The sequence below is a fragment of the Sinocyclocheilus rhinocerous genome, unplaced genomic scaffold, assembly GCF_001515625.1.
Source record: "Sinocyclocheilus rhinocerous isolate Xijiao unplaced genomic scaffold, SAMN03320098_v1.1 scaffold178, whole genome shotgun sequence".
NCBI lineage: Eukaryota > Metazoa > Chordata > Actinopteri > Cypriniformes > Cyprinidae > Sinocyclocheilus > Sinocyclocheilus rhinocerous.
In genome coordinates, this window is record NW_015653463.1 from 1,153,662 (window position 1) to 1,180,483 (window position 26,822).

Below are 26,822 nucleotides of genomic sequence, written 5' to 3' on the forward strand. Positions count from 1 at the left end.
TTTTTTTTTTTTGTGTGCAAATGGAGGAACATAAAAGTATATAAAATAAAAAATCCATGTCATGACCCCTTTAAATCATTTTAGGTTGTTGTTGATCCCACACTTGTCCTGATTTCCAGTGGAGCTGAACTACAGTATAACCAGCTTGAGTATCTCTAATATGGATTTACACTCGAATCATGTGCCAATAATAATTTTCTGTATTTAATTAAGATCATGCCTTTTGAACTGTGCGAATCAGCTACAGCTTGTGTTCATATAAAGTCATGAGATGAACCACATGCTCTACCTGCCACTCTGATGTCACAGGCAAGAGCCATTTCAAGACCTCCTCCAAGAGCCGCCCCATCAATGGCTGCAATCGTTGGCATGGGAAGAGTACCTAAAACATTTCATCAAATGCCTAAAACTGGATTAACCATTAAATTAAGTTCTCATATGTCAACACTTTTCTAATTTGCAGTCAATTGTTTGTTTGTTTTTAATGGCTGAGCTGATCTCTAGAGAGCAGGGTTTCCATTGGATGAAATAATGGGGCTGTAATAACAAGCAATGATAGCTAATAGGATGTAAAATACATTACCCGTTTATTAATAATTAAATGAACTCTTCAAAACATTATCTCTGCAACTAGTATTTACACTGTACAATTTCACAATGACCTTAAGCATAATGTGACTGTTGTCTTTGTAATTGTATTTGTTGTTCTTCTATTGCATAAAAAAAAAAATACAGTCTATGGGTTTAACAATTTCATTAGAAGTAGTCGTAACTCAAAAAGATTGATGCAAACTGTTGCATTTTTTTGCATCAAAAGATTTGTTTTTAGAGTGTACAGGCAATTCTAAAGTACATCTAAGAATACCATTGTTAATAAAAAATAAATAAAAACAAATTACTTCTTGACAGTTTTTTTTTTTTTAAGTATTAGGTAGTCATGTAGTGGCCAAGAGTGATTAACTATTACATTTTGACAAGTAACATTGTAAAAATACTCACCATTGTAACAAGATTTTTGCTGATGGCATTTTTAGATTGAGGGCGATTAATCCCCAAAACAACAATCCCTAAAACACAAGAACAGTTACACTACAATAAACAGTTGACAAATTGCAAGAAAATGTATGAAAAATCATGACAACTAAAACAGACCCTTGAAGTGACAATAAAGTCTAATATTAGTTAGGAACATTTAATAATTTTGAGAGTATTGGGCAGATTTGGAATTCTAAACTCAGGCATTTATTAAAGACAAATGACAGTTTCTTGGCGTAACAGTAGGGCACTGAAACGGTTAAATAATGGGGCATTATGAGAGAAGCTGCAGAGTACGTGTCTGCATTGCATATGAACCCGCAACACAGTGTACAAGAATCCGATACACAAACTCTGTGATCAATCATTCACGTTCTTGTGCTCTACCTGAGTCTTCACCGTCCAAGTATCTAACGATAAGGTCATCTCCAGACTTAACGTCGGAGCTGTACAGTCGCACACAGTGAGGCGCTCTCTTGGTTAGAAATGAGTGCAAAACACTGTCCGATCTGCAGACGCCGCTGATAACGTTCATTTGAGATCGGAGAGGCTGAAACAGCGCTCTGCACTTCACTAGAGCCGCCATGCTTCAGCTTTCCTTGACGGTCAACTCTGAACTGCGAGTCACGTGTCTGTTTCAGGTCACGTGACCGCGGTTTCTCTGCGGCGGCGGGATTTCTCTCTTACGAAACACGGAGGGATTTGACCAGACGGCATGATCTTTAGGTAAAATATACAGCCTATACACAATTCATATGGTAAATTTATAAAAAACCTGTACGCCATTTGTCATTGACATTTAGCTTTACTCATTTAGCATACGCGAGTTACAAATCTAGCATTTTGGCGTCTGATTCCTCACAAGAGCCAACAACATGCATAGTACACAATGAATGTCAAGTATATAGTATGCAAAGTTTCCTCATTATGAAAAATATTTGCAAACCTATATAAGACTAACGAGGTTATACTGTCTAGACTCTAGAGAATGTTATAGGTTCACCCTCAGCATGGAAAAACATGGTTTGTTGGACATAATTTTTCCATGTTTTTGGTTTTCTTTTTTCTTTTTTCTAAAGTTTATTTCATTTATTTAACAGGGACCATGCACAACACAAGTGTATTGCATCTGCAGTCCCAGGGCAGGGTGTTGTTACAAAATTACAATAGTCCATCACACACAATACAATACATACAATATCACATCATACTTAGTGATCACATGGTTTTCCTTTAGCCATACTTTAAGTGTAGTTTTAAAAATACAAAATGTTGTACACTCTCTAGTCTCTAATGTAAACAGGTAATGAAGTACATCTTTCTGCTGCTCTACCTGAAAAAATTTGATTGTCCAAAGACGGTTTTCTTAAATTTAGTTGAACAGTCACCTCTAACTGATGACCTAGTCTCCCTAATATTGTCCTTACAGAAAGTCACACATTGTTTCATTTTGCTATTAATGTTTTAATAACTTATATTATAACTTTCTATGAAGCCTGTATCTATAATGCATTATTCTTAACACATTAAAATATATGCATAATGTATAATAGTTATCATGTATTATAAGGCTCATATCTTGACATTGGTAAAGATCTGCATATTGTTTTAATAAATCTTGACAGTAGTTGGGGTGGTTGTTCAGATTTGAGTGTTTCTAATGTAAATTTTACTGTGTGGTAGTTCAACTCATGCTAGCATTTAACATCTGAAACAGTGCAATATAACTGTGTTGATATTACAATAAATACAGCAAATGTGCAATATAACCCATTCATGATATATTCTGTTTAAAAGAAGACTTAATTTGACCTGTTACTTTACTTAAAGGGGTACTCCACCCCAAAATGATCATTTTGTCATTAATCACTTACCCCCGTGTCGTTCCAAACCCGTAAAAGCTTTGTTCGTCTTCGGAACACAATTTAAGATATTTTGGATGAAAACCGGGAGGCTTGGGACTGTCCCATTGACTGCCAAGTAACTTACACTGTCAAGGTCCAGAAAAGTATGAAAGACATCGTCAGAATAGTCCATCTGTCATCAGTGGTTTAACCGTAACGTTATGAAGCGACGAGAATCATTTTTGTTCGCGAAGAAAACAAAAATAACGACTTTATTCAACAATTCGTCTTCTCTGTGTTTCTCCGCATCACTGTAGCGCCATTTTGGAGAATAACCACTGAACGCAAGCAGCGTATGCTATTCTGTATCAGCCGCAAAGCCGTTTTCTACGTGTACACTTTTTTTTACGCTTCGATTTGAACGAAAACAACGCATCCGTGCAGCGCGGCTGACACAGAATAGCGTACGCTGCTTGCGTTCAGCTCATATTCTCCAAAATGCCACTACGGTGATGTGGAGAGACACAGAGGACCTTTCTGGACCTTGACAGTGTTATTTACTTGGCAGTCAATGGGACAGTCACAAGCCTCCCGGTTTTCATCCAAAATATCTTAAATTGTGTTCCGAAGATGAACAAAGCTTTTAGGGGTTTGGAACGACATGGGGGTAAGTGATTAATGACAAAATGTTCATTTTGGGGTGGAGTATCCCTTTAAGGCAGACAAAGACCACATAAATATTATGACAACATTACAAAGCCATTTGGATGTTTAAAAGAAGGCTCTGTGTTCGTAACTTTTTACAATAAATGACCACTCATAAAAAGATATTGTGTAGATCTTAAACCATCAAGACATAAGCTTAAACATTATAACTATGAGAACTATAATCCTTTGTGGCTTAAAAGCATACAGTGTGTTCATTGTGTGTTGTAAATCATCATTTTTTAAAAAGCTATAACCACAAATAGGTAAGTATTATAATGTATTATAACTGTTATTACAATTATTCATGAGATGATTCAACATATTATCAGTTTCTTATAAGACATCTTATTCAGTAAATGTTATTTGCTCACTTACACACTGCATTAATGAGCACTCAAGAGTTAAAATAATTATATCTGTTGTTATATTCTATAGCTACAGTTGAGAAGTGTGACCATTTTAGGTATTTCCTAAGAGTTAATATTCTTGTAAAAGTTTGGATAAAGTTGATATACTTTGCTAAATAAGGAAGATGGAAAAGACTCAAGTATTTCAGTGCTTGCATTTATTGTAAACAAAAGAGAACATACAATGTACAATACATTTTGAGAAGTTAACATTAACAGTAGCTAAATTTTTGGGCTACAAATGGAGTCACCAAGAAGACACGCCAAACTACAACAGTAAGTGCACAAAACACCATTCTTCTCAATGAAGTGCAGCTCTTTGACACCATAACAACCGCACAGTGCAGTAGCGAACACAGTGGAAAACAGGCATTGTGCAAATAGAGGGAACTTAGTTTCAGAAACATCCTTTTCATAATGAGTCAATTTCAGTAGTGCTTTTCGTGGACTCAATAACAGACCCCTGCTGTTTTGTAATCAGTCTTTTCAAGGAGGCCACTTCTGCCGACAGATCAGAAATGCCCTGTTTCAAGTACAAGTTCTCAGATTCGGAGCTAGCATACGAGTCGTTTTTAAGGTCGACGATGAGTTTGTTAGGCATAGCTCTCGGTGAGTCTGGACAGTGCCGGTTTTTGCAGTTAGTTGGTTCCTCCTGGTGATCTTTGTGCCATTCCTTCGGCTGCTGACTCCAGTCCTGAACATCGGTCATCTGGAAGGACATCGGGCTCAAAGATGACTGAATGTACTCGGGTGTAACGTACTGACTCATTTGGTAGCATCGACTCGCAGACATGTCAATGGGAAAGGAGGACTTGCCAGATGATTCATAGTCGGGATCAATAGCCTCCACTTTGATCTGGATGGCCCGGGATTTGATCCTCAACTTGTGGGGCAAAGCTGAGGCACTGGCATCTGGCACTTTGAGGGTCGACACAATCACACTCTGTGAATCGGCCCTGGGTGGAACCGGACCCTTCGGGACCTGCTGTTCATCCTCTCCATCTGAGGACTTGCTTACGGCCCCGTCGTCACAGTCAGATGTTCGTGGAGAATTGCTAGACGATCTGGCAATTTGCAAGAACGGCGATGGCTGGGAGTAGCTCCCAGGGAAATGGCTACTAAGGTAGTTCCTGTACCGTTCATATGGACTTGCCCTGGCTTTGGCGTATCTGCCGGTTTCCAGGGGTTCTTGTTTGATGCTGTCAGGGGTTCGGGATATATTTATAAGTGGGCTCCCCTGGGTGACCATACTTGAGTCGGATCCATCGGACAAGGCGCTGTGAGGTGAGTGCTTGATGACTGATATGTGGCTGCTGGTTAAACGTGCCGGCTCGAGCTCACTTGGGTAGGAACCATTGGTGGCACTGGGTGTGATAAAGTCCTGGTAGAGTGCAGCAGTGGAACTGGAAATTTTCTGCACCTCCTGAGCATAGACTGCTGAGCTCACTAAGCCAAACCTGAGTTTAAGCGACAGAAGCTCGGCTTTCAGCGATGCGTTCTCTTCCCCAAGGGCCATGAGCTTGTTCTCCAGAACCATATCGTTGAGTCGGCGCTTTTCTCGTGAACGTTTGGCTGCCTCATTGTTCTTGCGCCTCCTTTCCCAATATAGGCTGTCTTTCTTCTCGTTCGGTATGAACTCGCGTTTTCTGCGACAGTTGGTGGACTTGTTCTTAAAGGGCATGGTGGACAGCTCGTGGTTAATCAGGTCTCTATCTGTCCCTTGCAAAGCCAACGCCAGCACCAAGGCATCCTCTCCACCGTAGGGCCCAGTGCATGAGGGCTCCTTCTTAATGGCTTGCATATTACACAATGTGGTCATCAAGACTGCATAAGCTCATTAGTTGACTCTGGTTTTAAGTAGACATCTCATTGTAGACCGAGTGCTATAGAAGTCATGTGTCCTCTTTTGTGAAGTCAGTTCCAGAGAATTTTGTAATGGATCTGGTGAGATAAAAACAGAGACACATTAGACACCCAATCAAAAAAGTGCCCCCATATTTTGATCTGGTTATGCCTATAACTAAAGAGCTGCATTATCGTTCACAAAGGATAGAAGACATTTGCAAGTTTTGTTTCCTACAATTGGTTGTATGTAAATATCCAACTCATCCAGCAATCTTTTTGTTTTCTGGCTTATAACGTATCTCATTACTGTGTGAGAAACCGCTGTAAACGTGTCAGAATGAATCGCCAACAATTTCAGATTTCAGATGTTTTTGCAAACCCCTTTGACCGATTACATCAGAGTGATTCATTCGCGGTCTGTAGTTCTGATCATAAACAGCTGATAGAAAACACACTGGACCTGATTGCTGAAAAGCCTAATAATTTTTAGGGAAGAGAGAAAATTAACAGTGTGTACAGTGTTTCTATTTTTAAAAAGACGGGACAGGAAATATAAAAAGTTTTACATGGTGATGTCACGCAAGTCGAAACGTGACTATTAAAACGTACTGTAATCTTCAAATTATGCTCTGCCTCATTATGTCACCATTTTTGAGGCGGGTCGCATGCTCAAAGTAATGCAACAGCTCACGCTTTCAAACGCATAATGTAATATAATTTGGTCGTGATTACATTCAAATCTGGCAACCCTTTCGACGAAGTAGGGTATTAGTTCACAACGTTGCAGGAGACAAATTTGAAGACCTGACAATGACCTTTAACGTGCAGATCAAACAGCTGGAATGACCTCATCTAAACTTGGCCGTGGCCATAAACTTAAGTTTTCCGTAGTAACTTAGGAGTGCGCTCGATCATAACACTATAACAGATTGTAAACACAGTCTTGAATTTAGGCTCCAGTATAGGCGCAGACTAAAGCGCAGGGAACAAAGGAATGCGAGCAGCCAGCGTCACACGTGGCTGAACAGAGACAAATTAATCAATAAAAGGGCGCTAGAAAATGTGACTGAAACATCTCGCAACTCGATAAACAATGAAAGGGCTTGTATTATTTCTGCTATAATGGTTCATAGCAACACATTATTTTTTTCATAACACTCATGCGTGCGTGTTATGGTTTTGGGATTCAACCATGGCTGCGTCTCCAAGGAATAATAAAAAGATGGCTACAACAAAGTTGGCTGGCGTGAAGTGATAATTTTACACTTAAATCGCGTTTAAAATGCTACCTCCAGTGCAAAGGCGTATATACACACACCATACCCTTGCTGTGTTGTTATTTGACAGGCCTTTAATAATGCATTCACCCCATCCCGACACAGACACTCAGGACAGTCTGATCTGTGCGCGTGAAACATTAACCTTAGCGATAAATTAAAGATATCGGTTTTTACAGATGGTCAGAATAAACAACAGCTATCGCTGGGCATTAAACAGCAGCTCGTTTCTGATGTCGTGCCGTTGCAGACTTTTTGTCAGAAGTGTCCCAGGTTCCGTTATTGTGCAAGGACTGTAAGATGATCAGTCACTGTTACACAATAAATGCAAACAAGCGGTCGTCTTTGAACGGAGAGAAACTGACATTCTTGTAACATTTAGCCTACTATTAAAGCAACTGCAAAATTCAGTACAAATGTAACACGTTAAAACCACAGATCTAGCTATAATATCATTTAATGTTAAATTATATTAAATTGCATAAGGTTTAAATTTATTATGCATTGACCCGAGAGCCTGATACACCCACCCGCAACGAATAGTGGGTCACTGTGCCACCCCGTCTCCCAATGCCCCTATTATGTTTTGATTTTCAAAAATATCATAGTAATGTGCTGTACAAAAATATGGCACTGTATAATTCCATAAGCGTTTAGGTTAAACACTAACATGATCATGATTAGGTCTGCACTGACATGATGTTGTGCGAAAAATAAGTATGGAGCACATATTGAAAATAGACCACGTTGAAAGTTGCCTTACTGTATTAATCTGCTGTAGCCCATATACCGGCTACCGGTTGAAACACCCCAAACGAGCCCTATCCGTTTCATGTAAGCCTCACGGTAAAAGAAGAAAGCGTTTACCTCTTATAAGTAAAGGTCCAAATAGATGGATGTCCGGGATAAATAATGCATATAAAAACATTCAAAGCGACCAGAAGTGTTTCATCAGCAGTAATAAAATCCCATCTGGAAATAATACTTGTGTTTCTCCTATGCGTTCTCCTGCCGGAGTGCCTGCCTCATGGATCTGTGTTAGTAGATCACTACAGAAGTGTATTGGCAGCGTCCATTGACTGGCACATCTCTCGACCAATCCAAATACAGCATCTATCGATTTGAGCCAATGAATCGCTCCCCATTAATAGCAGTCTGTTTCACTTAAGTAATAACGACTCCATAAGAATGAACAGTAGGCTAATATACATAGTGGGGAGTCCTATAGTTCAGTTGAAGAAAACCTTGTCGGCTACCTTTAAAAAGTGTATTTTTATAGCCTACTAAAAATGCTTACAGTGAAACTTTCTAAATGCGTTTTGTATGGCCACCAGATCTAGAATATCCAGAAACTTCTACATGTCAAAAATTACATAAATATATGTTTAACTAGGACTATACCGTGTTCATTATTATTTTATCATTATTATCAGGCTATTGATATTGTAGGTAGTAGCAGAACTAAAATCATTAAAATAACTGCCATAATCTTAATATAGAAATGAATAAAGCCCAATTATATAGCGATTATTCTAACCATTAACCGTATCATTTTAATTACTTCAAATTTGGATGACGTGTATGCAGCTGTTACCAAAATATCAACAGACACATCTTCTGTTTGAAAGAAATTAAGCCACCTTGCGGCATTCAAAGAAACAGGGAACAGTTTACAGCAGAAGGGCTCCTTTTCAAAGACTTACATAAATGGCGTTATGCATTATTACCTCGTTTAAAGGACACAATCACACTAGTGTTACATCAGTTCCAATTTGATTTTCTCAGCATCATCAACTCAATGACCGCCGTAGCTTTTCTCCAACAATTAAAACTAGTTTGAATATATATATATATGCGCGTGTTATGAAATTGTCAACATGTAACATGTAATTTATAGCTGTCTAATGGTCGATATGATATAACAGGTGTGGATGTGATGTAACCTAAAACTAAGAGTTGCACAACGTGGCGCCCAAGATGACCTACATTAAATAAGACGTGTATGAGTGCGCCATCCAGTGGAAAAAGAAACATGTTTCAATTGCGCTGGCATTCGTTCAAGTGCACATTTACAAACAACTGAACACAATATTATACCAAGAAGCATCGATTTCTCCTTTATAATATTTCATATGCATTTTGAAAGTAAGATGCATAAGTGTTGATGTTGATCATGCAGTCAAGAAAAACGTTCAATGTTCAATGCATAACACATACAAAGCACACACGTGCGCAGAAACAATACCTTTTATTTAGGAGGTATTACAACTACAGATTCACAGTGCAAGGTAAGTGATTTTTTACTTAAATGTGAGCAATTAAACAAATGCAATAAAAATGACAATCTTTTCATAACTAGCATGAGTCTGCCGTTCTTGGTTTCCATTAAGATGGAAAGTTCGTGGACGCAAACCTTGCGATACCCGCTTTGTAGCGCAGTTTGTGCGGCAGCAGAACGGACTGCGTGGTCGCTTGTTGTTGGCAAGTTCGTTCCTCTGCATTTGTTTGCGTTTCACCCCCGATCGGTCCAGGCTGCCGCGCGTAATTCTGCGCCGTATCAGAAGGCGATGTTTTGGAAATATAACAGCGCGACAGGTTGGCCAATGCGTTTCTGTCCTCCGGCAGCTCGTGCATCGTTTGAGCCGAGTCGTTTCCATTCGCAAAAACTCTATTCCTCACATACGCTCCGCTGGTGCATGCATTGGTTTCATGACTGCACCTGCCCACTGGATGATAACCATCCAATAAACTGATGCGCGGGGATTTCGTAGTATTATTATTGGCAGAGTTTTTCAGCAAAGGGTATGATGCCGAATCGAAAACCGAGCGAAAAAGAGTTGTTTCAGGACATACTGTTCCGCAACAACCAGAAAATGGGCAAAGAGGTAGACTGCGCAGTGGTAACACAGTTGTAGGAACGGCAAAACTGCGCGGATAACAGCCATTTGGCAGTTGGAAATATAACAGCGCGACAGGTTGGCCAATGCGTTTCTGTCCTCCGGCAGCTCGTGCATCGTTTGAGCCGAGTCGTTTCCATTCGCAAAAACTCTATTCCTCACATACGCTCTGCTGGTGCATGCATTGGTTTCATGACTGCACCTGCCCACTGGATGATAACCATCCAATAAACTGATGCGCGGGGATTTCGTATTATTATTACTGGCAGAGTTTTTCAGCAAAGGGTATGATGCCGAATCGAAAACCGAGCGAAAAAGATTTGTTTCAGGACATATTGTTCCGCAACAACCAGAAAATGGGCAAAGAGGAACGGCAAAACTGCGCGGATAACAGCCATTTGGCAGCCCAAGAGGGAACCCAGAAGCAGCATGCATCGGGTTACTTTGAGCCGTGCTGTGATGATGGACTGCAGAGAGCGCAGCCTTTAATTTGTCATTCTCTCGTTGAAGCTCGACGGCGCGCGACTCCAGAAGATGTCCCTCCATCCTCTTGCGCTGGCGAGACCTCTTCGCAGCTTCGTTATTACGAGTTCGTTTGAGCCAGTAATTACCGTCTTTCTGCTCATCAGGCGTAAACTGTCTTTTCCGTCGCGTCCCACTGTTTGCACGGATGCTGGGCGCCGCGTGAAACTGGTAGGCATTCCGTAAACTGCTGATGCGAGCCAGTTCATCCTGCGTGGAGCAACAAGCACCTGTTGACATCTCAGCAGGCAAACGTGTATTACTGCAGAAGTATCAGTTCTGTATGCAAGTGTAAATTATTTGCAGTTTGTCTGCCAAAAGTGGAGAATATATCGGTTATTACTTTGGTCCCGCCTTTCTTGGGAAATAAGAACACCTACTTTACAGTCATTGGTTAACATGAACCAGCACACACCACTCACTCAGTTACTTAATCTTTCACGAAGTACATATAACGAGTCATATAAAATACACGATTGTGCTATTTTAATTACAATATCATAGCAAAATGCTTTTCCAATGTCTAGATTGTAGCTTTGACTGAATACAAGTTGAGGAAACCCCACAAGTAATATCATATTATGTATTACTTTATTGGATTCTCCACGTGCCTGGATGAACAAAATATATGGTTAATGTTTGTTAATAACATCTGGGTAGAAAGCAAGTTTCCGGTTGGTATGACTTTAAAGTAATACTACAGGCTAAACAAAATAAGACAAAGAACATTACAAACCAGTTACAAATCTTCAAGAGAATCAATGGCATAAATTACAAACCTTTACAACAGAAAATCAACAGGAGTTTTATAAAAGCAACTTCTAAAAAAAAGGACACAAATGTCTTGGGGTCAGCATCCATGTCTCTGCACATCCACATCGTTTATAGTCCAATATCGTGATCCATGATGAGGTTTCATCATGCTATCATTTACCAAAGCCCTCAAGCAAGAAATACATTTAAACCTGTGGAGCCAAAAGGCTCGATTAATGACTTGTTCTCAATGACACCACCAACTGAGAAGAGGTTACATTAATGAATGGTACCCACAACATGCTTGAAATGATGTTTCATGTTGCACAGCAACAGTAAGAACATGCATTCTTCTGAATAGCTTTGCAACAATTTGATTAAAACAACCAAACCAACAAGATCATCTGCTACCGACCCCAAAGCAGAAGGGCTGAAAGCTCGATTCTTCATCATAGACTACAAAAATTGCAGCTCATGGGTGAAGCTGACATTACTTATAAAAATATCTCCAACAGCATGATGCGTTCATCCATCAGTGGCTGCTGATAAAACAAAAGACCCATAAATAACACTACGTCCATGTGTCACTCACTGGTTTCCCTTCACTTTTTAAACCTGTACAACTGAGAAAAACTTCAGAAAATGATTCTTCTCATCTAACCAATTTAAAAAGATCATCTACGCTTTCAAGTTGATTTCATTGCCCTTGGTCCGCGGGCTGTCACTGTCCCCCAGGAGCTCTGTCTCAGGAACAGATAGGTCCTCATTGTGCAGGCCACTTTGAGAGGCTCCGTCAGCGAAATCCTCATCCGTCGTCTTCAGGTCTTCATTCATAAGGGCCGCCTTCTCCGTGCCAGATCCGTTGGAGGGTGCCGTGGTCACATAGCCGGTGCTGGTGGAGCCGCTGCCGCTGTGGTGCGATCCAGCCTTGGCGACCAACTGTGGGTGCAGCTGCTGTGGAGGCATCTGCATTGGGATCTGCATGGGGTAGAAGTTCTGCATGTACGGATAAGCCGGCATTGGCTGGTAGCCGTTGACTGGGATGTAGAGCTGGGGCGGCACCATTGGGCGCATCTGGCCCTTCATGGACACAAACTGAGGCTGGGGAAACGGGGAAGACTTTTTGGGACTAATGTAGCGGGCATTGCTGATGTTACTGACGGGGCTCGTGCTGAGGGAGCTGGTTTGAGTGGTGTTGCTCGCTCCTGAGGTCTGCGCCGAGCTGTTGTAGTTGGACAAGCTCTCCCAGGTGCGCAACCGGGCATGAATGTCTTTGAATCTTGGCCTTCTTGCGGGGAACTCATTCCAGCACTCTAGCATCAGTGTGTAAATCCAGGCTGGACAGTCATCTGGGCAGGAAAGGACTTGTCTGTTGCGAACCATCTCAATCACATCCTGGTTGGAATAGCCGCAGTACGGCTGGAGGCCATAGCTGAATATCTCCCATAGCACCACGCCGTAGGACCAGATGTCTGAATCGGTGGAGAACTTGCCGTACAATATGGCTTCTGGGGACATCCAACGGATTGGGAAGGGACTGGCTCCCATTAGCTTGTAGTAGTCGGCTGAGTAGACCTCTCTGAACAACCCAAGGTCCAGGATCTTCACGTTGAGTTTATCGCAAACTAGAATGTTACGGGCAGCTAGATCCTTGTGTACCACGTGGTGGCTGGAAAGATACTCCATTCCGGCTGCTATCTGTGTGACGATGTGTAGGAAGTCTGCCTGTTCCAGAGTGGATTTGACCGTTTTGTCGTCATCAGAGCTGCCGACGTCCGAGTGAGGGGATCGCATGACCAGGAACTCGTGGAGGTCACCGTGGCCCGAATAGCTGAAGATCATGCTCATGGGCTGTTCTTTAGTTATCACGCCCAAAAGGCAGACGATGTTGGGGTGCTGTAGGCGGGACCGGAGCATGGCCTCATGGCGAAATTCTTCCCGTAGAGGACCCTCGTCCTTGTCTTTGACCGTCTTTATAGCCACCACCTGGGTCTGTTCACCTGGAGCCGTACCGTAGAGGTGACCTTTGTAGACTTTTCCGAAACGGTCCTCTCCAAGCTCTTCCATGAACCGAACTGCAGACAGGTTGAGTTCTCGTAGCTTTGCCTAGGAATTAAAGACAATAAGCCATCATCAAGTCTGCTTGTGCTCAATGGAAGAGGCGAAATGAGCAGTTACGGATCGGATATAATGACAAAACTTAACTGGCACTGGCTCACTAATCATAATGATACATCAAGGTTCATTTGAACCTGAAAGAGATTAATGACTTCTAAAAATGCAGAGTTCTTAGTAAGGGAACCAAACATTGTATTTAAAGTATTACACAACATTTAAAAAAAAAAAATGTTTTTAAGAGATACAACATTTAAAAAGAGTTGTACCTTTTGCGCTTGGGTACATTTGGAACTGAGATGATGTTATGCAGCCTTTTTTTTTTTACATTAATGAGTTACATTTTTCTCAAAAACAGTTTAGTAAAATGTATTTAGCCTCATTCCCATATCTCACACACGTTTAGGACTGGATTTTGTTGATAAACATGAATATGGGCACCTATTGATGAACCACTGAAAAAAAAAGAAAAGAAAGTTTTTATGAATTATGAATAAAATGATTTTCTTTGAAAACATTTAAGAGTAATATTGATGTTGTGTTAAAAAAACTAATAAATTTGGACTATTTTTGAGCAGTCATAACTTGTAAGTACAAACAAATTATTTATTGAATTAATACTGTAAACTCTCAGATTATACTCATCAATTTCATACAGATTTTGTTCTTGTAATTTCTCAATGTTTTCGTTAATAAAAACGATCATGTAGTAATAACATGGTAATAAATGTAGTAATAACATGATAACACTACTATGCAAAACTTTGGCATTTTTGTGCATTCACTTAAGTTACTGATCAGATGCAAAATATTATAACTTAAAATATTAAGTCATTACTAATTTATAATCTTATGTTCAGTTGGGTCCAATCTGACCTGTGAATGCAAAAATTGCATGCAGATTTTGATTGCAACTTCAATAAACCTTCAAAAGCAGAAATTATGGAAGATTACCTGATGCTTGTGCTGGTTAAGTAGAGGCAGCTCCATTTCTAGACTCGGTGAGGCAGTTAGTTGGCGGCGAGTGGGGGTGTCATCAGCAGACTCCTTCTGTTTGTTGCGGCACATGCAGATCAAGAAGAATAAGCAGGCAATAACAAGAGGGGTGGCTATACTGGGGATTAAGATGTACAGTATCTCCTTTTTCATTTTCTCCGGAGGCTCTGGGGGAAAAAAAAAAGAAAAAAAATTTAGAACAACAAAAATCACAAAGTAGTTCTTTTCCCGCCCATGAGGGTCATAAAGATAATCTACTCACTGCAGGGCTGAATGTCACAGACGTGCAGCTCCATTTCTAGACTCGGTGAGGCAGTGAGTTGGCGGCGAGTGGGGGTGTCATCAGCAGACTCCTTCTGTTTATTGCGGCACATGCAGATCAAGAAGAATAAGCAGGCAATAACAAGAGGGGTGGCTATACTGGGGATTAAGATGTACAGTATCTCCTTTTTCATTTTCTCCGGAGGCTCTGGGGGAAAAAAAAAAGAAAAAAAATTTAGAACAACAAAAATCACAAAGTAGTTCTTTTCCCGCCCATGAGGGTCATAAAGATAATCTACTCACTGCAGGGCTGAATGTCACAGACGTCCACTCTAACATTAGGGTCCAAAGTGAAACACCAAGGGCTCTCCATTTGCCCTCCGGGGTTCCTGCAGAAATTGTGGCCACCTCTGAGCTCAGGGTACTCAACAGGCGTCAGATGATGACTGTGTGGATACTGTGCGCTCCACGGCTGACACTGGTAGCCTGATTTTGTGACACTGACCGTGCCTTTGTAGTTGGCGCCACTTCCGTTGTAACAGCTGTGATTTGGGGGTGAATCTTTAACAAGGATTGAAAATTAGAAGGTGTTTTCTCTCAAACCACGAAATAAAAATCAGAGTAACTGAAATATTCATTTGTGTGTACGAGTTATAGACAATCATTTATAGTAATGCAACATCAAGAAATTTTAGATGCACCACTAGAGGGCCCCCTCTCGCTTTAATTGCTCATTGAGGGTGCTTGGGAGCCAATTACATTTGATTTCATGCTTATTAAACCCTCCCTTGAGTCTTCCTTGCCTCTTAACCCCATTTTATGGTTTCGAGTTCAGTCAAGTCAACCTACACTGCGGTGGCAGGCCGATGCGAATGCAGCTGGCAGCTTCTGGCGAGCCGGGGTGGGGAAGCAGGTTGCACGCGGGCAGCTCGAGTTGCATGAGGATGAGAGGGTTGGAGCGTGTGATGGTGTACTCTGCATTGCACAAGTCGTTCTCCAGAGCCTCGCACTCTTCGCGGCAGAGCTGGCGCCGCCATGGACCTCTGGTGCCCTCCTCGCACAACGGGAAGACGTAATAGCAGAAGGACGGGATGGCAAATTCAGAGCACTGGTCTGATAACTGGGTCGAGGTGCCGATCATCGTGAAGGCCGCTGGAGAACAACACAATGAAAAATAATGAGAACAGCAGAATGTAAGGTGTGTCTATGATCATGATACACTACACTCTTTAAATTAAAGGTTCTTTACAGGCATTGATGGTTCCATGAAGAACCTTTAACATTCAAGGAAACTTTTCAATGCACAAAAGTTCTTTATAGTGGAAAAATGGTTCTTTTGATTATTTTGAATGCGGTTTAAATGTTTTTCACACTATAATTGCTATTTTAAGAAAAGGTTGTTTGGGGAATCCAAAATGGTTCTTCTATGGCATAGGGCCACAGCTCTGCACAGTTTAGCTCCAACCCTAATCAAACACACTTGATCCAGCTAATCAGTGTCTTCAGGATCACTAGAAACTTCCAAGCAGGTGTGATTTGGAGCTAAACTCTGCAGAGCTGTGGCCCTCCAGGAATTGAGTTTGAGACCACTGTTCTACGCCAGCACTCTGAAAATGCCCTTTTTGGAACCTTGTGTACCTGGCATAATTCAAATGTTTTAAATGTTTTTGAAAGAAGTCTTTTAAACTCACCAAGGCTGTATTTACTTGATAAAAACAACAGCGAAAAAGTAATATTGTACTATATTATTACAATGTAAAATAACTGTTTTTAATGTTAAAATATTTTAAAATGTATTGTGTGATGTAAAGCTGAATTTCCAGTATCATTATTCCAGTCTTCAGTGTCACATGATCCTTCAGACATTTCAGATATTTCATATTATCATAAATACTGAAAATAGTTTTTGCTGCATCTTTTTGTTGTTGTTGTTAAAAAATAAATGAATACATTTATTCAGCATTAAATTGATCAAAAGTAACAGTAAGGACATTTTAAATGTATTCTTTTGAACTTTCTATTAATTAAAGAATCCTGAATAAAAATCTTAAGCAGCAAAAACGGTTTTCAACATTGATAATAAGAAGAACCATTATTAATACTGATGTGATTATTATGAATGATTTCTGAAGTATCATGTGACACTGAAGACTTGAGTAATTGCTGCTTAAAATTCAGCCTTACCAGCAAAGGAATAAATTACATTTTAAAATATATTCAAATAGAAAACAACTCTGTCAATCGATTAAACGGATAATCACACATTTTTCTGTAATTAACCGCAATTAATAACATATTAATATATTGATATTGTCATAATTTCACACTGAATCTCCAAATTAATGTAGAAACAAATATGAAGATGATATATTTTAAATACATAAAAACGGCATCTATTAAATGCAGTTTTCCTTCAGTTTCAGCCATTAATTACAGTTATTCATCATTACAATATAATTGAAAGCCATTATTTTTTTTAACATTTAATAGGCTTTGAAAATACAACTTCTTCCAAACTTTTGACCAAGCGGCAACCTCCCGCTCTCTCTCGTGAAACCAACAAGGAAGTGACTAAAACTGCAATTCATCGACTGGCCGCTAGAGGCTGGCTGCAAAAGGGAGTCAATCCCATAGACGCCCCATGTTAAAATGCCCAACTTTACAGCAGAAAAAAATATGTTTACAGCCTGGTACAAAAAGTGGTTTTGGTCTATATAGCTACACTGCTGTCACCATCGTCGAGCTAGGTGGGTGTGGTTTCAGCAACCAGCTCCCGCCTCTTTGCCCATTTTCGATTATCCGGGAGTGACGCGCTGCCAAGATAGCAATGGCCGGCTCCGCCTACTTTGAGCTTCAAAAACGCTCTTCCGAAACCTACGGGTAACGTCACGGACACTACGTCCATGTTTTTATACAGTCTATGCTTTTGACCTATAGTGTGTATGTGCTGATAAACTGTGCTTGTGTTCCCAGCAGTGCTCACCAGTGATGCGGTTTTCACTTTCTCCCTGCATCTGCAGAGACTCCACGTAGATACTCCTGTTCCCTATGAAGCGAGCGCACGCGATGCCACGGTACGGCTGGCAGAAGCCCTTCTCGTGCGTTCTGAGAAAAGACAATGACAGACAGTGATGAACAAGATGATAACTTTCCTGAAAGACACACAGAGCTGATATTAAGCGAGTCAACTTGCCTAAAGCGGTACACTGTACAGTCAGGCCCACAAAGGACAACAATTTTGAATTTCTAACATCAAACACCGCATTGCATATCACAATGTGTTTATGACCTTTCACCGCTAATTTTGTATTATTATTTATATTTAGTGTATGCCATAATTTGAATTTAATCGTTTTTCAAGGATGTGAGTTGTGTAGGATTATTGCCATCTAGACTGGCCAATTTGTAAGCTTTCTAATGCTAATGTTAAAAGAATATCCTGCTGGCTTCAGCAAAGAGACCACATTAATGAACGTTAAGGGAGTCTCCATGCATCTCGTGACCTCTTGTTCACAGAGTCGTGAAATCTAGGTGCGCGCATTGAGCCAAAGCGATTCAGAAGTGTATTCACAGCGGACTGCGGTTTGAGTGTTGTGGTTGGAGCACTTCTGAAGAGCTTTCGATGGTTGTTTATTATGCTACCTTTGGGCTTTGCTGTTTCTCTCATCATAATCTGAATGTGAAGTGACCAAAATCACCAGTATTTGCTGCTCAGGATATCCATCTCTGCTGTTTATGCCGTTACCAACTGGATAAAAGTGGTCTATTCTGGCCAGACACAAATAGCTTTATGTGATGACTCGGGAACTGGCTGGAGTTGGATTCTGAAGGCTTCTGAACTTGATGCCTTGATTTTTTTTTTTCCGTCTCCACAACAGACACATTTGTTTTAGTCTCACAATGAACTGTCAACTCACAACAGCAGAGATTTCCAGAGCTAAAACACGATATGGAGTCAGGCTCTGATCCAAACAGAGTCTCCTGTCTCCCTTCTAAGGCAGCGTCCCAACCGAAATGAAACCTTGTAAGTGATGCATTTGGAACAAATGCAAACTCTGGTGGTTAAAACTAAGAGCATGACGTTAGCAAGAAACTCTAAACATAAAAATGCACAGTACACACAAATACTGGCCAAAATATTCCTTTACATTTAATCATTTAGCAGACGCTGTTATACAAAGCGACTTAAAAATGAGTATGCAAGTGAAATATTCATTTACAATATTCACAAACACTCATTTAAAGTTATTTCTAGCCGTTCAAACGGCTTTACTCTCTATAATTTTATATGAAATGAGTTGTAAGCACCACCTACTGTTCAAAAGTTGGTGTAGATAGGATTTTCTAATGTATTTGAAAGAAGTTGCTAATGTTCACCAGAGCTGCATTTATTTGATCAAAAATACAGTATATTCTGAATTATTATTACAATTTAAAATAACTGTTTTCTATGTTAGTTTTTTTCTGTGATGGAAAGCTGAATTTCCAGCATCATTACTCCAGTCTTCAGTGTCACATGATCTTTCAGAAATCATTCTAATACGCTGATTTGCTTAATATTTTTGTGGAAACTGTTGACAGTTTTTTTCAGGATTCTTTGATGAATAGAAAGCTCTACAGAACAACTGAATTATATATGTAAAGTGTATGTATATGCAATGTAAAAGTCCTTACAGTCAGTCTTTATCAGTTTAACACGTCCGTGTTGGAGAAAAGTGTCTTAAAAAAAAAAGAAAGAAAAAAAATGCTACTCTCCACAAACTCTTTGAACGTTTTTGTATGTATAATCAATATTTTTCAATACATCTTTTCTCACAAGCTCAATGAAATGTGCGAAGGATACATAAAAGCTAGGGGTGTAACGATACACTTATTCGTACCGAAAACTTTCGGTTTGGTACGCATATGTAGACTTAATTTCTCTAGCGAACTAACAAGCTGTGGACACTGATGACATGCCTGAAGTAAATGAAATGCTACGCAACATTTTGTTTTGACGTCTTTCCGCGGTTGAAACACTGATCGAGCGATTACATGAGGCATGAGATGTTCATTCATGTTTATTTCACGTTAAAACTAGCAGTAAAGAGGAAGCGATGATCCGTTTATACAGCGATCTGTCACGCCACATCAAAGAGCGCCAAAATGGCATTTATTGTTTGAATTTCCTGAAAAAAAAAGACATAATTTGAAAGATGAGTCTTCGTTTCTTATCAAAAGTAACAATGTATAAAACTGTAAGTTTCCAATGAAGTTCCACTCGTGCAGTGGTTAAAACAATGCTGTATTTGTTCGGTACACATGCGTACAGAACTGAAAGACCCATACCGAAAATTTTCAGTACAATTTTTACACCCCTAATAAAAGCTATGTTTGAATTTGGCCAGAAGACAGTATAACTCTTTTGAAACATGTTGAGAGCATGTCTGATGCCTTGATGTTACCTTTGAATGTTTAAAAGAGGTTTTGGAACTATTATAGCTGCCTTATTTTTCAAATCAGAAGTAAGTCTCTGTGAATGTGTGAGACTTTCAATTGAAATAGATGTAGCGTGAAGCTGTGCTAAAACAACAGCTCTCAGAAGGAATTTTGCACTATTCACGTTTGATTTTGCTCCTAACTGTGGCATTTTGCCAGCGTAACCATCAATGCCCTAAACTTCTGCTACGGCCAGCCTCAATATCACATATGGTTACAATTTCACTGCAGTTTGGATTGAGCAAGGAATTTTCTCTCAAGCTAATGTTTGAGGACTCGAGCCTAACAAGATTCAGATTTACTTCCTACTTTTTGTTGAAAATATTGCATTAAATAAATGCAAAGCATTCTTTCCCTGATAGCTGTAAGCAGTGCAAAGTTTACAAGAACTGGATATTAGTTTTGCATAAAAGTTAGCCCTTTCAAGAAAAGCTTGAGAATGACATTTTGAACATTCACACACACATCAGTGTGAAAGACAATGAGGCTGTCAAGCTGTAAACAACACGGACTGGAGATTTGTGCTTCTCATGCTCGTCTGTAACCATTTATGCAGAGAAAAACAATACTCTGCCTTTATCAAATATGTGTACATGTGCTTCTCAATGCTCTTCTACTTTCTTTAATGACTCTAACCACAAATTATCCTCGCCATCCCTCAGAACAAATGCAGTCTGGGACCTTCATTCATGCAGAGAGCTCTAAGACAATATAACTTCAAAGAAACTGTGCACTGCACAAGGGAAAAGCACTTTCTAGCACAACATGGTATGTTCTCCTTACATTTACATAAAGCCAGGAATCATTTTTACGTGTTTAACACTTGGACAAATGTTGTATTCCTGATAAAAACATCTGTTTTGAACTGGTCAGTGCAGGAAGAGAAGTTAACATGGAGGTTAATGTCAAGGCGTTTGCTGAACCTCACTTCTGTCAAGACAACTCTCGGAGGGATTGGCATGGTAATGTACATGACAATGTTAATGTATTTGGTCTTGGCAGAATAGATCTGCTACGCTGCTGCTGCAGCAGAGCAAGTACCGAGACTTGCTACTGCCAATACATCCACAACATGCTGCTGTGAGCATGTAAGAAATACTGCTGCTGCAAATATAACATACATGAAATAACCATGTGAACCGCATGTATTAATAATATATTAAAAAAATAAAAAATAAAAGTGACGTGACGTGTGGCAAAGTATGGTGACCCATACTTGGAATTAGTGCTCTGCATTTAACCCATTCAAGTGCGACTGCCAATACATCCACAACATGCTGCCGTGAGCATGTAAAAAATATCGCTGCTGTAAATATAACATACATGAAATAACCCCCCATATAGCATACATGAATCACCTCATAGCAGATCTATACAGGTGGAGCTGGGGAAGGTGGAGGGTTTCTGAAGCAAGCTGCACTGCTACTGCAAGCACTAGTCATATATTTGAATGTTGAGCAGCGAGCTCATTGGCTACCGATACAGGAGAGAACCAATCAGCTGTGCCATGTGATAATGATGTCATTAGGTCAGATTGAGTTAGACCTATCGGACTGCGCCATCTAGAGTTTCATGCCAGAACTCTGTATTTCACTACTAGAGTGTGGATCTAAGTGCTGAACACAGGATGTGTTGTCTAGCAGAGAGTTACATATGCAGTACTAGGAACTGAAGGAAGACAAACACTGTAAATTTGACCACCAAAATGCTTCTGCCTGCTGAAGGCCCACACATCTGACTGCAGATCTCATCTCAACTCAGTACCCAGTGGAAACAGGACAAGACCCCTTTTCCACCCGAAATCAACATGCTTTTTTTTTGTTTTTGCAGCGAGTGCTAAATACAGGTGTGATCAGATCACTAAAACGACACAAGGTACCTGAGACCACAACGCATGTGTAGCATAAATGATCATGCATGCTCCATGCATCCCTAACACATGATCTTTCGGGACGTGTTGAGAAAGCGCACCACAACAAGATACTAATACAGCTCCAATAAAATGTAACCAAAAAAAGCACCAAAAACGTGGTCCATTTGACTTGTACACTATACATTCAATATTCTTTTACTCCTGTTCTTTCTGAAGACTTCATCAATGTCCAACTCCATTTACTGAACTTCACTTTAGATGCGGTCACATTAGCAAGATTTTGGCCAAACTCCACAGGGAAAAAGTTCATTGTTAATAGTCTAGCGATAAATGAAGCACAGCTCGCACAGAAGTCATTATTAAACCAAACAGCTTTCCGTCGGTCAGTGCAGTCAACCAATCTTTTTCACCCTCACACATATTTCCGGATTTTGTCATTTCTTATTGAAATGACTGGATCTGGCCACAAAAATTTGCCGTACAACAGAAACGTGACCGCACCGTTATAGCACTGCTCTACAGTATGTCAGTATGCAGGAATGAATCCTATTACCATGAGCACTGCCCTGAAAACATCCCCACAGACATTACACTACCATTTATTTAACCTGGAAAAGGAAACATTAGGACCTGCCACAAAACTTCCCCAACCAAAGGTGTCTGCCAGCCCTCTCTTCAGCTCTTAAGGAAGTTAAGTCAGATTTACTGCTTCAAGCCAGGATACAGGTCTGCGTTTATGGTTCAGGTCCTGCTTTATTTCCACAAATCAGGTTATGCATGCCGTAGCCCCAGGTGAAAAAGACGTAGTATTAAATGTATTAAAAATATACTTGAAATTCAAGTAGTATGTTTATAATACATTTGTATTCCCAACATGCTTATTTGAAGTGCAATAAAAATATATTGAATTGCATTAGTGACTTTACAGAAAACTTTAGTGTATTTGACTTTAGTGTATTTACAGAAAACATTACTTAAAGTATATTTTATATCTACTTTGTGTAAGAACATAACAAAATGATTACATCAGTCGTGTTTTTGACATATGCATTGGCAGAAAAAAATTAATAAAATACAATTAGTCATTACTTCATTGTAATGAGGTTAATGATCTTTGAAGAACCATGATTATGAACATACAATTACTTTGTCTTGAGCTGATTAGCCAACTGTGGTAGTAAAGCACAATTTAAATATATTTCTTTTTCACCTGGGGCAACAGAGCAAATAGAAAGAGTGTACAAGAAAGAGTATGAATATGCAGATGACACTTATTTACCATTTTACCATATTATAAGAAGACAGTCAGCAAAGAGCTTTGCACTAAACAAAATTTGTCAAATCAATCAGATAATCTTCTAAAGCTACAGTTCACACACGATCTGGGCATTTTAAGCAGAAATGTGGTGACAAATCAAAAATTCGGCCAACATCTGACTCTTCAAAATGAATTCTTAAAATTCATCAAACCTTAGGCCATTTGTGGGTGTGTATTTTTGCGGTCAGTGGGTTGGAATAAGCAATTTACTGTGTGGAAATGATGAAACATTTATTTACAGAAACACAAACAGCAGAAAAATGCGAATGCACACGGAGACAAACTGACAAAAGCAGTACTTACGAGTCTTCTCCTCCATGGGCCGGGGACTGTCCTGTAAAACACAGATAGGAGGAATTACAGACAAGCGTCTTAACACGATCTTCCCTTCGGGAGCAGCTGTTTTCACAAACCCTAATTTGCCGTTTCAGTTCAAGGGAAGCTGCAATGTTATTACGCCAAGATGACTTTTCAGAGAAGCAGGAGGCACGGCGCAAGCAAGCTCCTAAACCTGTCAAAAGCATAATGTATTTCACATCGGACACGCTCCTTGTGGAGAATTTACCGTATGCACATAAAAGGGACTTTTTTCCCCCAGAAGGAAACAGTGGGAAGTTGTTTCTTAAGTTGAGTCCTAATGCAGGAACACTGAGATTTATGCTGCTGCTTTCCTATAAATATCCAGGGATGCCAGGGTGAGATTTGGCGCATATGGTTGTAAAACACTGCTGCTTTAGTCTGTCTGTAAATCAACGGACTCCCAAAATAAACCAAAATAGGTGAACAGGAAAGAAAACACTAGAGCTATGACAGAAAGAGAACGCATTGATTGTAGTCCCCGATGTGAGCAACTAAATGTCTGAGAGGAGTTTATATTGGGATGCCACACAGGTATATTTAACTGAGCTGGGTTTCATGTGACGGCAATCATTTCCAAAAATAACTATGCATTAAAAGCACAAACTTGGCCAACAAATCTCTGGCCTGACAGAAATGAATGGAAATTTGTGCCGTCTTCCCATGGAGTGCAACAGCAGGGTACTGGAAGTAAAAGTCCCATTCGTTTTACCCATACAGAAATTGATTTTTAACGGCAGTGTATAAAGCTTTCAAGAGAGACCTACAAAGCTGAAGAATGAAATATGCTCAAGCTATAAGTCAATGTGATTTTAATATAATTCTTCTGAAGAATTCCTGAAGAACTACACTACCCATAATTCTGAAGAGAGCTCAACCAATCAGAAAGCAAAAGACCATATATTGTACAATTTAGAAAAAATGTTTTCTATTTCAGTATATTATAAAATTTAATTTATTGCTGTGATCAAAGCTGAATTTTCAGCATCATTACTCCAGTCTTCAGTGTCATATATTCCTTCAGAAATCATTCTAATACGCTGATTTTCTGCTCAAGAAACATTTTCTTTTGTCAGTGTTGTGCTGCTTACGTTTTGTGTAAACCGTGATGCATTTTTCTATATTTTGTGATGAATAAAAAGTTCAAAAGAACAGCGTTAATTTGAAATAATAATCTTTTGTAATATTATAAATGCCTTTGATCAATTTAATCGGTCTTTGCTGAAAAACTGTAGTGTATTTACAATATAAGTATACATTTACATATTTTGCTAAACTTTTTTAATTTTTTTTCAATTAATGCATGTCATTCATTCATTTTATTTGATCACATCCAGTAATTTCTCCTTAAATAATATGCTAAATATACAATCGGTCACACTTTATTTTAAGGTCCAATTTTCGCTATTATCAAACCATTAACTATGACTTCTGCTTCAATAAACTCCTGATTTGCTGCTTATTAATAGTTAGTAAGGTAGTTGTTAAGTTTAGGTATTATGGATGTAGAATATGCTCATGCAGAATATGTGCTTTATAAGCACTAATAAACAGCCATTATGTTAATAATATGCATGCTAATAAGCTACTAGTTAATAGTGAGAATTGGTCCCTATGCTAAAGTGTTACCATACAATCTTGTCTTGACCTTCTTCTTTCCAATGTTAATATATTATTTTGCTTTAAATGTTTAAAAGTCTTCAGAAAATAATTAAAATGAGATTAAAAAGCAATCATTTACCTCCACTCCCCAGTCGCACATAGAGCACTCCAGTAGCCGCAATGACCTTGATGGAGTTTGAAGCCACACACTGGTAGTATCCGGTGTCGGTGGTGTCCAGGTCTTGAATGCGGAGCTTGGATCCAGCCTCTGTCTTGCGGATGGAGACTCGGCCCTGCTCCTGCACCACCGGGGCGTCGTTCTTAAGCCAGCGGATGCTGGGCCGCGGGTGGCCTGCCACTTTGCAGTGTAAAGTGGCCGTCTGGCCCTGCACTATAGTTATATTGTTTGGCGGCTCCACAAACTCCAGGAAATAACCTGAGGGAAAAGGGCAAGGAAGGCTGTTAGAGGGGTCAAAGGTGAGGACCCTGAGCATCAATGCAGGCTTGAGAAGAAATCAACCCCCCATCCTCGCTGACAGGGCTGTGACGGATAATACTACCTTGAGACACTGAAACCATTTAAAAGCTTTACTGATGTGTGTGGTTCTGCACACAGACCCACTGTGAACAAATGACATATCAATTTTATGTCATGCATTCACACACTAAAGCTGAACATTTTAGAATGGATTAAAACTAGAGCAATTATTTGAAAAAGAATCATGACAGCTTAGTGCGATTAACAAATGAAAAGGCTGTGATCAATTAAATAAATACATTTGCAATGTGTTTTCAGAGTGAAGTGTGGTAGAGTTCATTTACAAGTGAACAGCTCACGATGACAGTGATTTTGAGGGTCTCAGAACAGCGGAGTTCACAGAAAACACTGCTCTCAGTTTGCTGTAAAAACACTCTATCACTGAATCATTCACTCAACCAAATTGTCCAAGTCACTGAATCATTTAAGGTTCTCATATGTGGATTTTGAAACGGGGAAACTACAGCAAATATTTTACATTTCAAATTACTGTAATGGCAAAAGAAAAGTCTGAAAGATGGAAAAAGTATAGAGAGACTGATTACTGCAATCAGCCGATGTATTATAAACACCCTCCAGGCAATGTTAACTAGTTTATTTTTTTTATCTAATGCCAAGGTAATATAACAGTAGTAATGTAATAGTATACTGGCAGAGATAAGTACACTGTAAAAAAATGAGTGTAATTTTAACTGTAAAATATTGTGAAAACACTACAGGAAAAAAAACTGTTAATAGGTTAACAGTAAGTTCCTATACACAGGGAAAAACTGTAAAAGATCTAGCCAGACATTTCATGTAATTTTACAGTAAAATGCTGTTAATTGTACAATTTTTAGAAGTAAAAAAAGAACAAATCAAATGTATAATTTACAGTAAAACTGTAAACTGATATTCCCAGAATTCACTGCGTGACACTCCACATTTGAAAGTATTTTGTTTAAATAATCATGTTTCTTAATAGTTTTGTCATGTTTGTTATCAGTTATGTACACG

The 26,822-nt window shown here is 39.6% G+C and overlaps 3 protein-coding genes across 3 annotated transcripts in view; all 3 read right to left on the minus strand.

The window, feature by feature from the left end:
* The window catches only part of LOC107715845 (methylglutaconyl-CoA hydratase, mitochondrial-like), a 26,374-nt gene extending 24,704 nt beyond the window's left edge, over positions 1 to 1,670 (minus strand). Inside the window, exons 1-3 of the mRNA XM_016522057.1 lie at positions 1,423 to 1,670; positions 996 to 1,067; positions 290 to 382 (exon numbers count right to left, since the gene is read on the minus strand). Coding sequence (XP_016377543.1) covers positions 290 to 382; positions 996 to 1,067; positions 1,423 to 1,621 — 364 coding nt within the window. The 5' untranslated portion in view covers positions 1,622 to 1,670. The remainder of the gene's footprint in view (positions 1 to 289; positions 383 to 995; positions 1,068 to 1,422) is intronic.
* Positions 1,671 to 4,145: 2,475 nt separating this feature from the next.
* Positions 4,146 to 8,172, minus strand: LOC107715881 (nuclear factor interleukin-3-regulated protein). The gene is made up of 2 exons (XM_016522119.1): positions 7,984 to 8,172; positions 4,146 to 5,935 (listed from the first exon to the last, which is right to left on the minus strand). The coding sequence occupies exon 2, from the start codon at positions 5,811 to 5,813 to the stop codon at positions 4,407 to 4,409; it is 1,407 nt and encodes a 468-aa protein (XP_016377605.1). The 5' UTR covers positions 5,814 to 5,935; positions 7,984 to 8,172; the 3' UTR covers positions 4,146 to 4,406.
* Positions 8,173 to 10,380: 2,208 nt separating this feature from the next.
* ror2 (receptor tyrosine kinase-like orphan receptor 2) overlaps positions 10,381 to 26,822 on the minus strand; it is a 95,019-nt gene continuing 78,577 nt past the window's right edge. Inside the window, exons 3-9 of the mRNA XM_016522120.1 lie at positions 25,428 to 25,724; positions 23,633 to 23,663; positions 17,644 to 17,765; positions 15,510 to 15,812; positions 14,964 to 15,221; positions 14,358 to 14,566; positions 10,381 to 13,394 (exon numbers count right to left, since the gene is read on the minus strand). Coding sequence (XP_016377606.1) covers positions 11,967 to 13,394; positions 14,358 to 14,566; positions 14,964 to 15,221; positions 15,510 to 15,812; positions 17,644 to 17,765; positions 23,633 to 23,663; positions 25,428 to 25,724 — 2,648 coding nt within the window. The 3' untranslated portion in view covers positions 10,381 to 11,966. The remainder of the gene's footprint in view (positions 13,395 to 14,357; positions 14,567 to 14,963; positions 15,222 to 15,509; positions 15,813 to 17,643; positions 17,766 to 23,632; positions 23,664 to 25,427; positions 25,725 to 26,822) is intronic.

Bases quoted from the DNA above. Each gene is read 5' to 3' on its own strand.
- LOC107715881 (XM_016522119.1), bottom strand. From the start codon at position 5,813: ATGACCACATTGTGTAATATGCAAGCCATTAAGAAGGAGCCCTCATGC.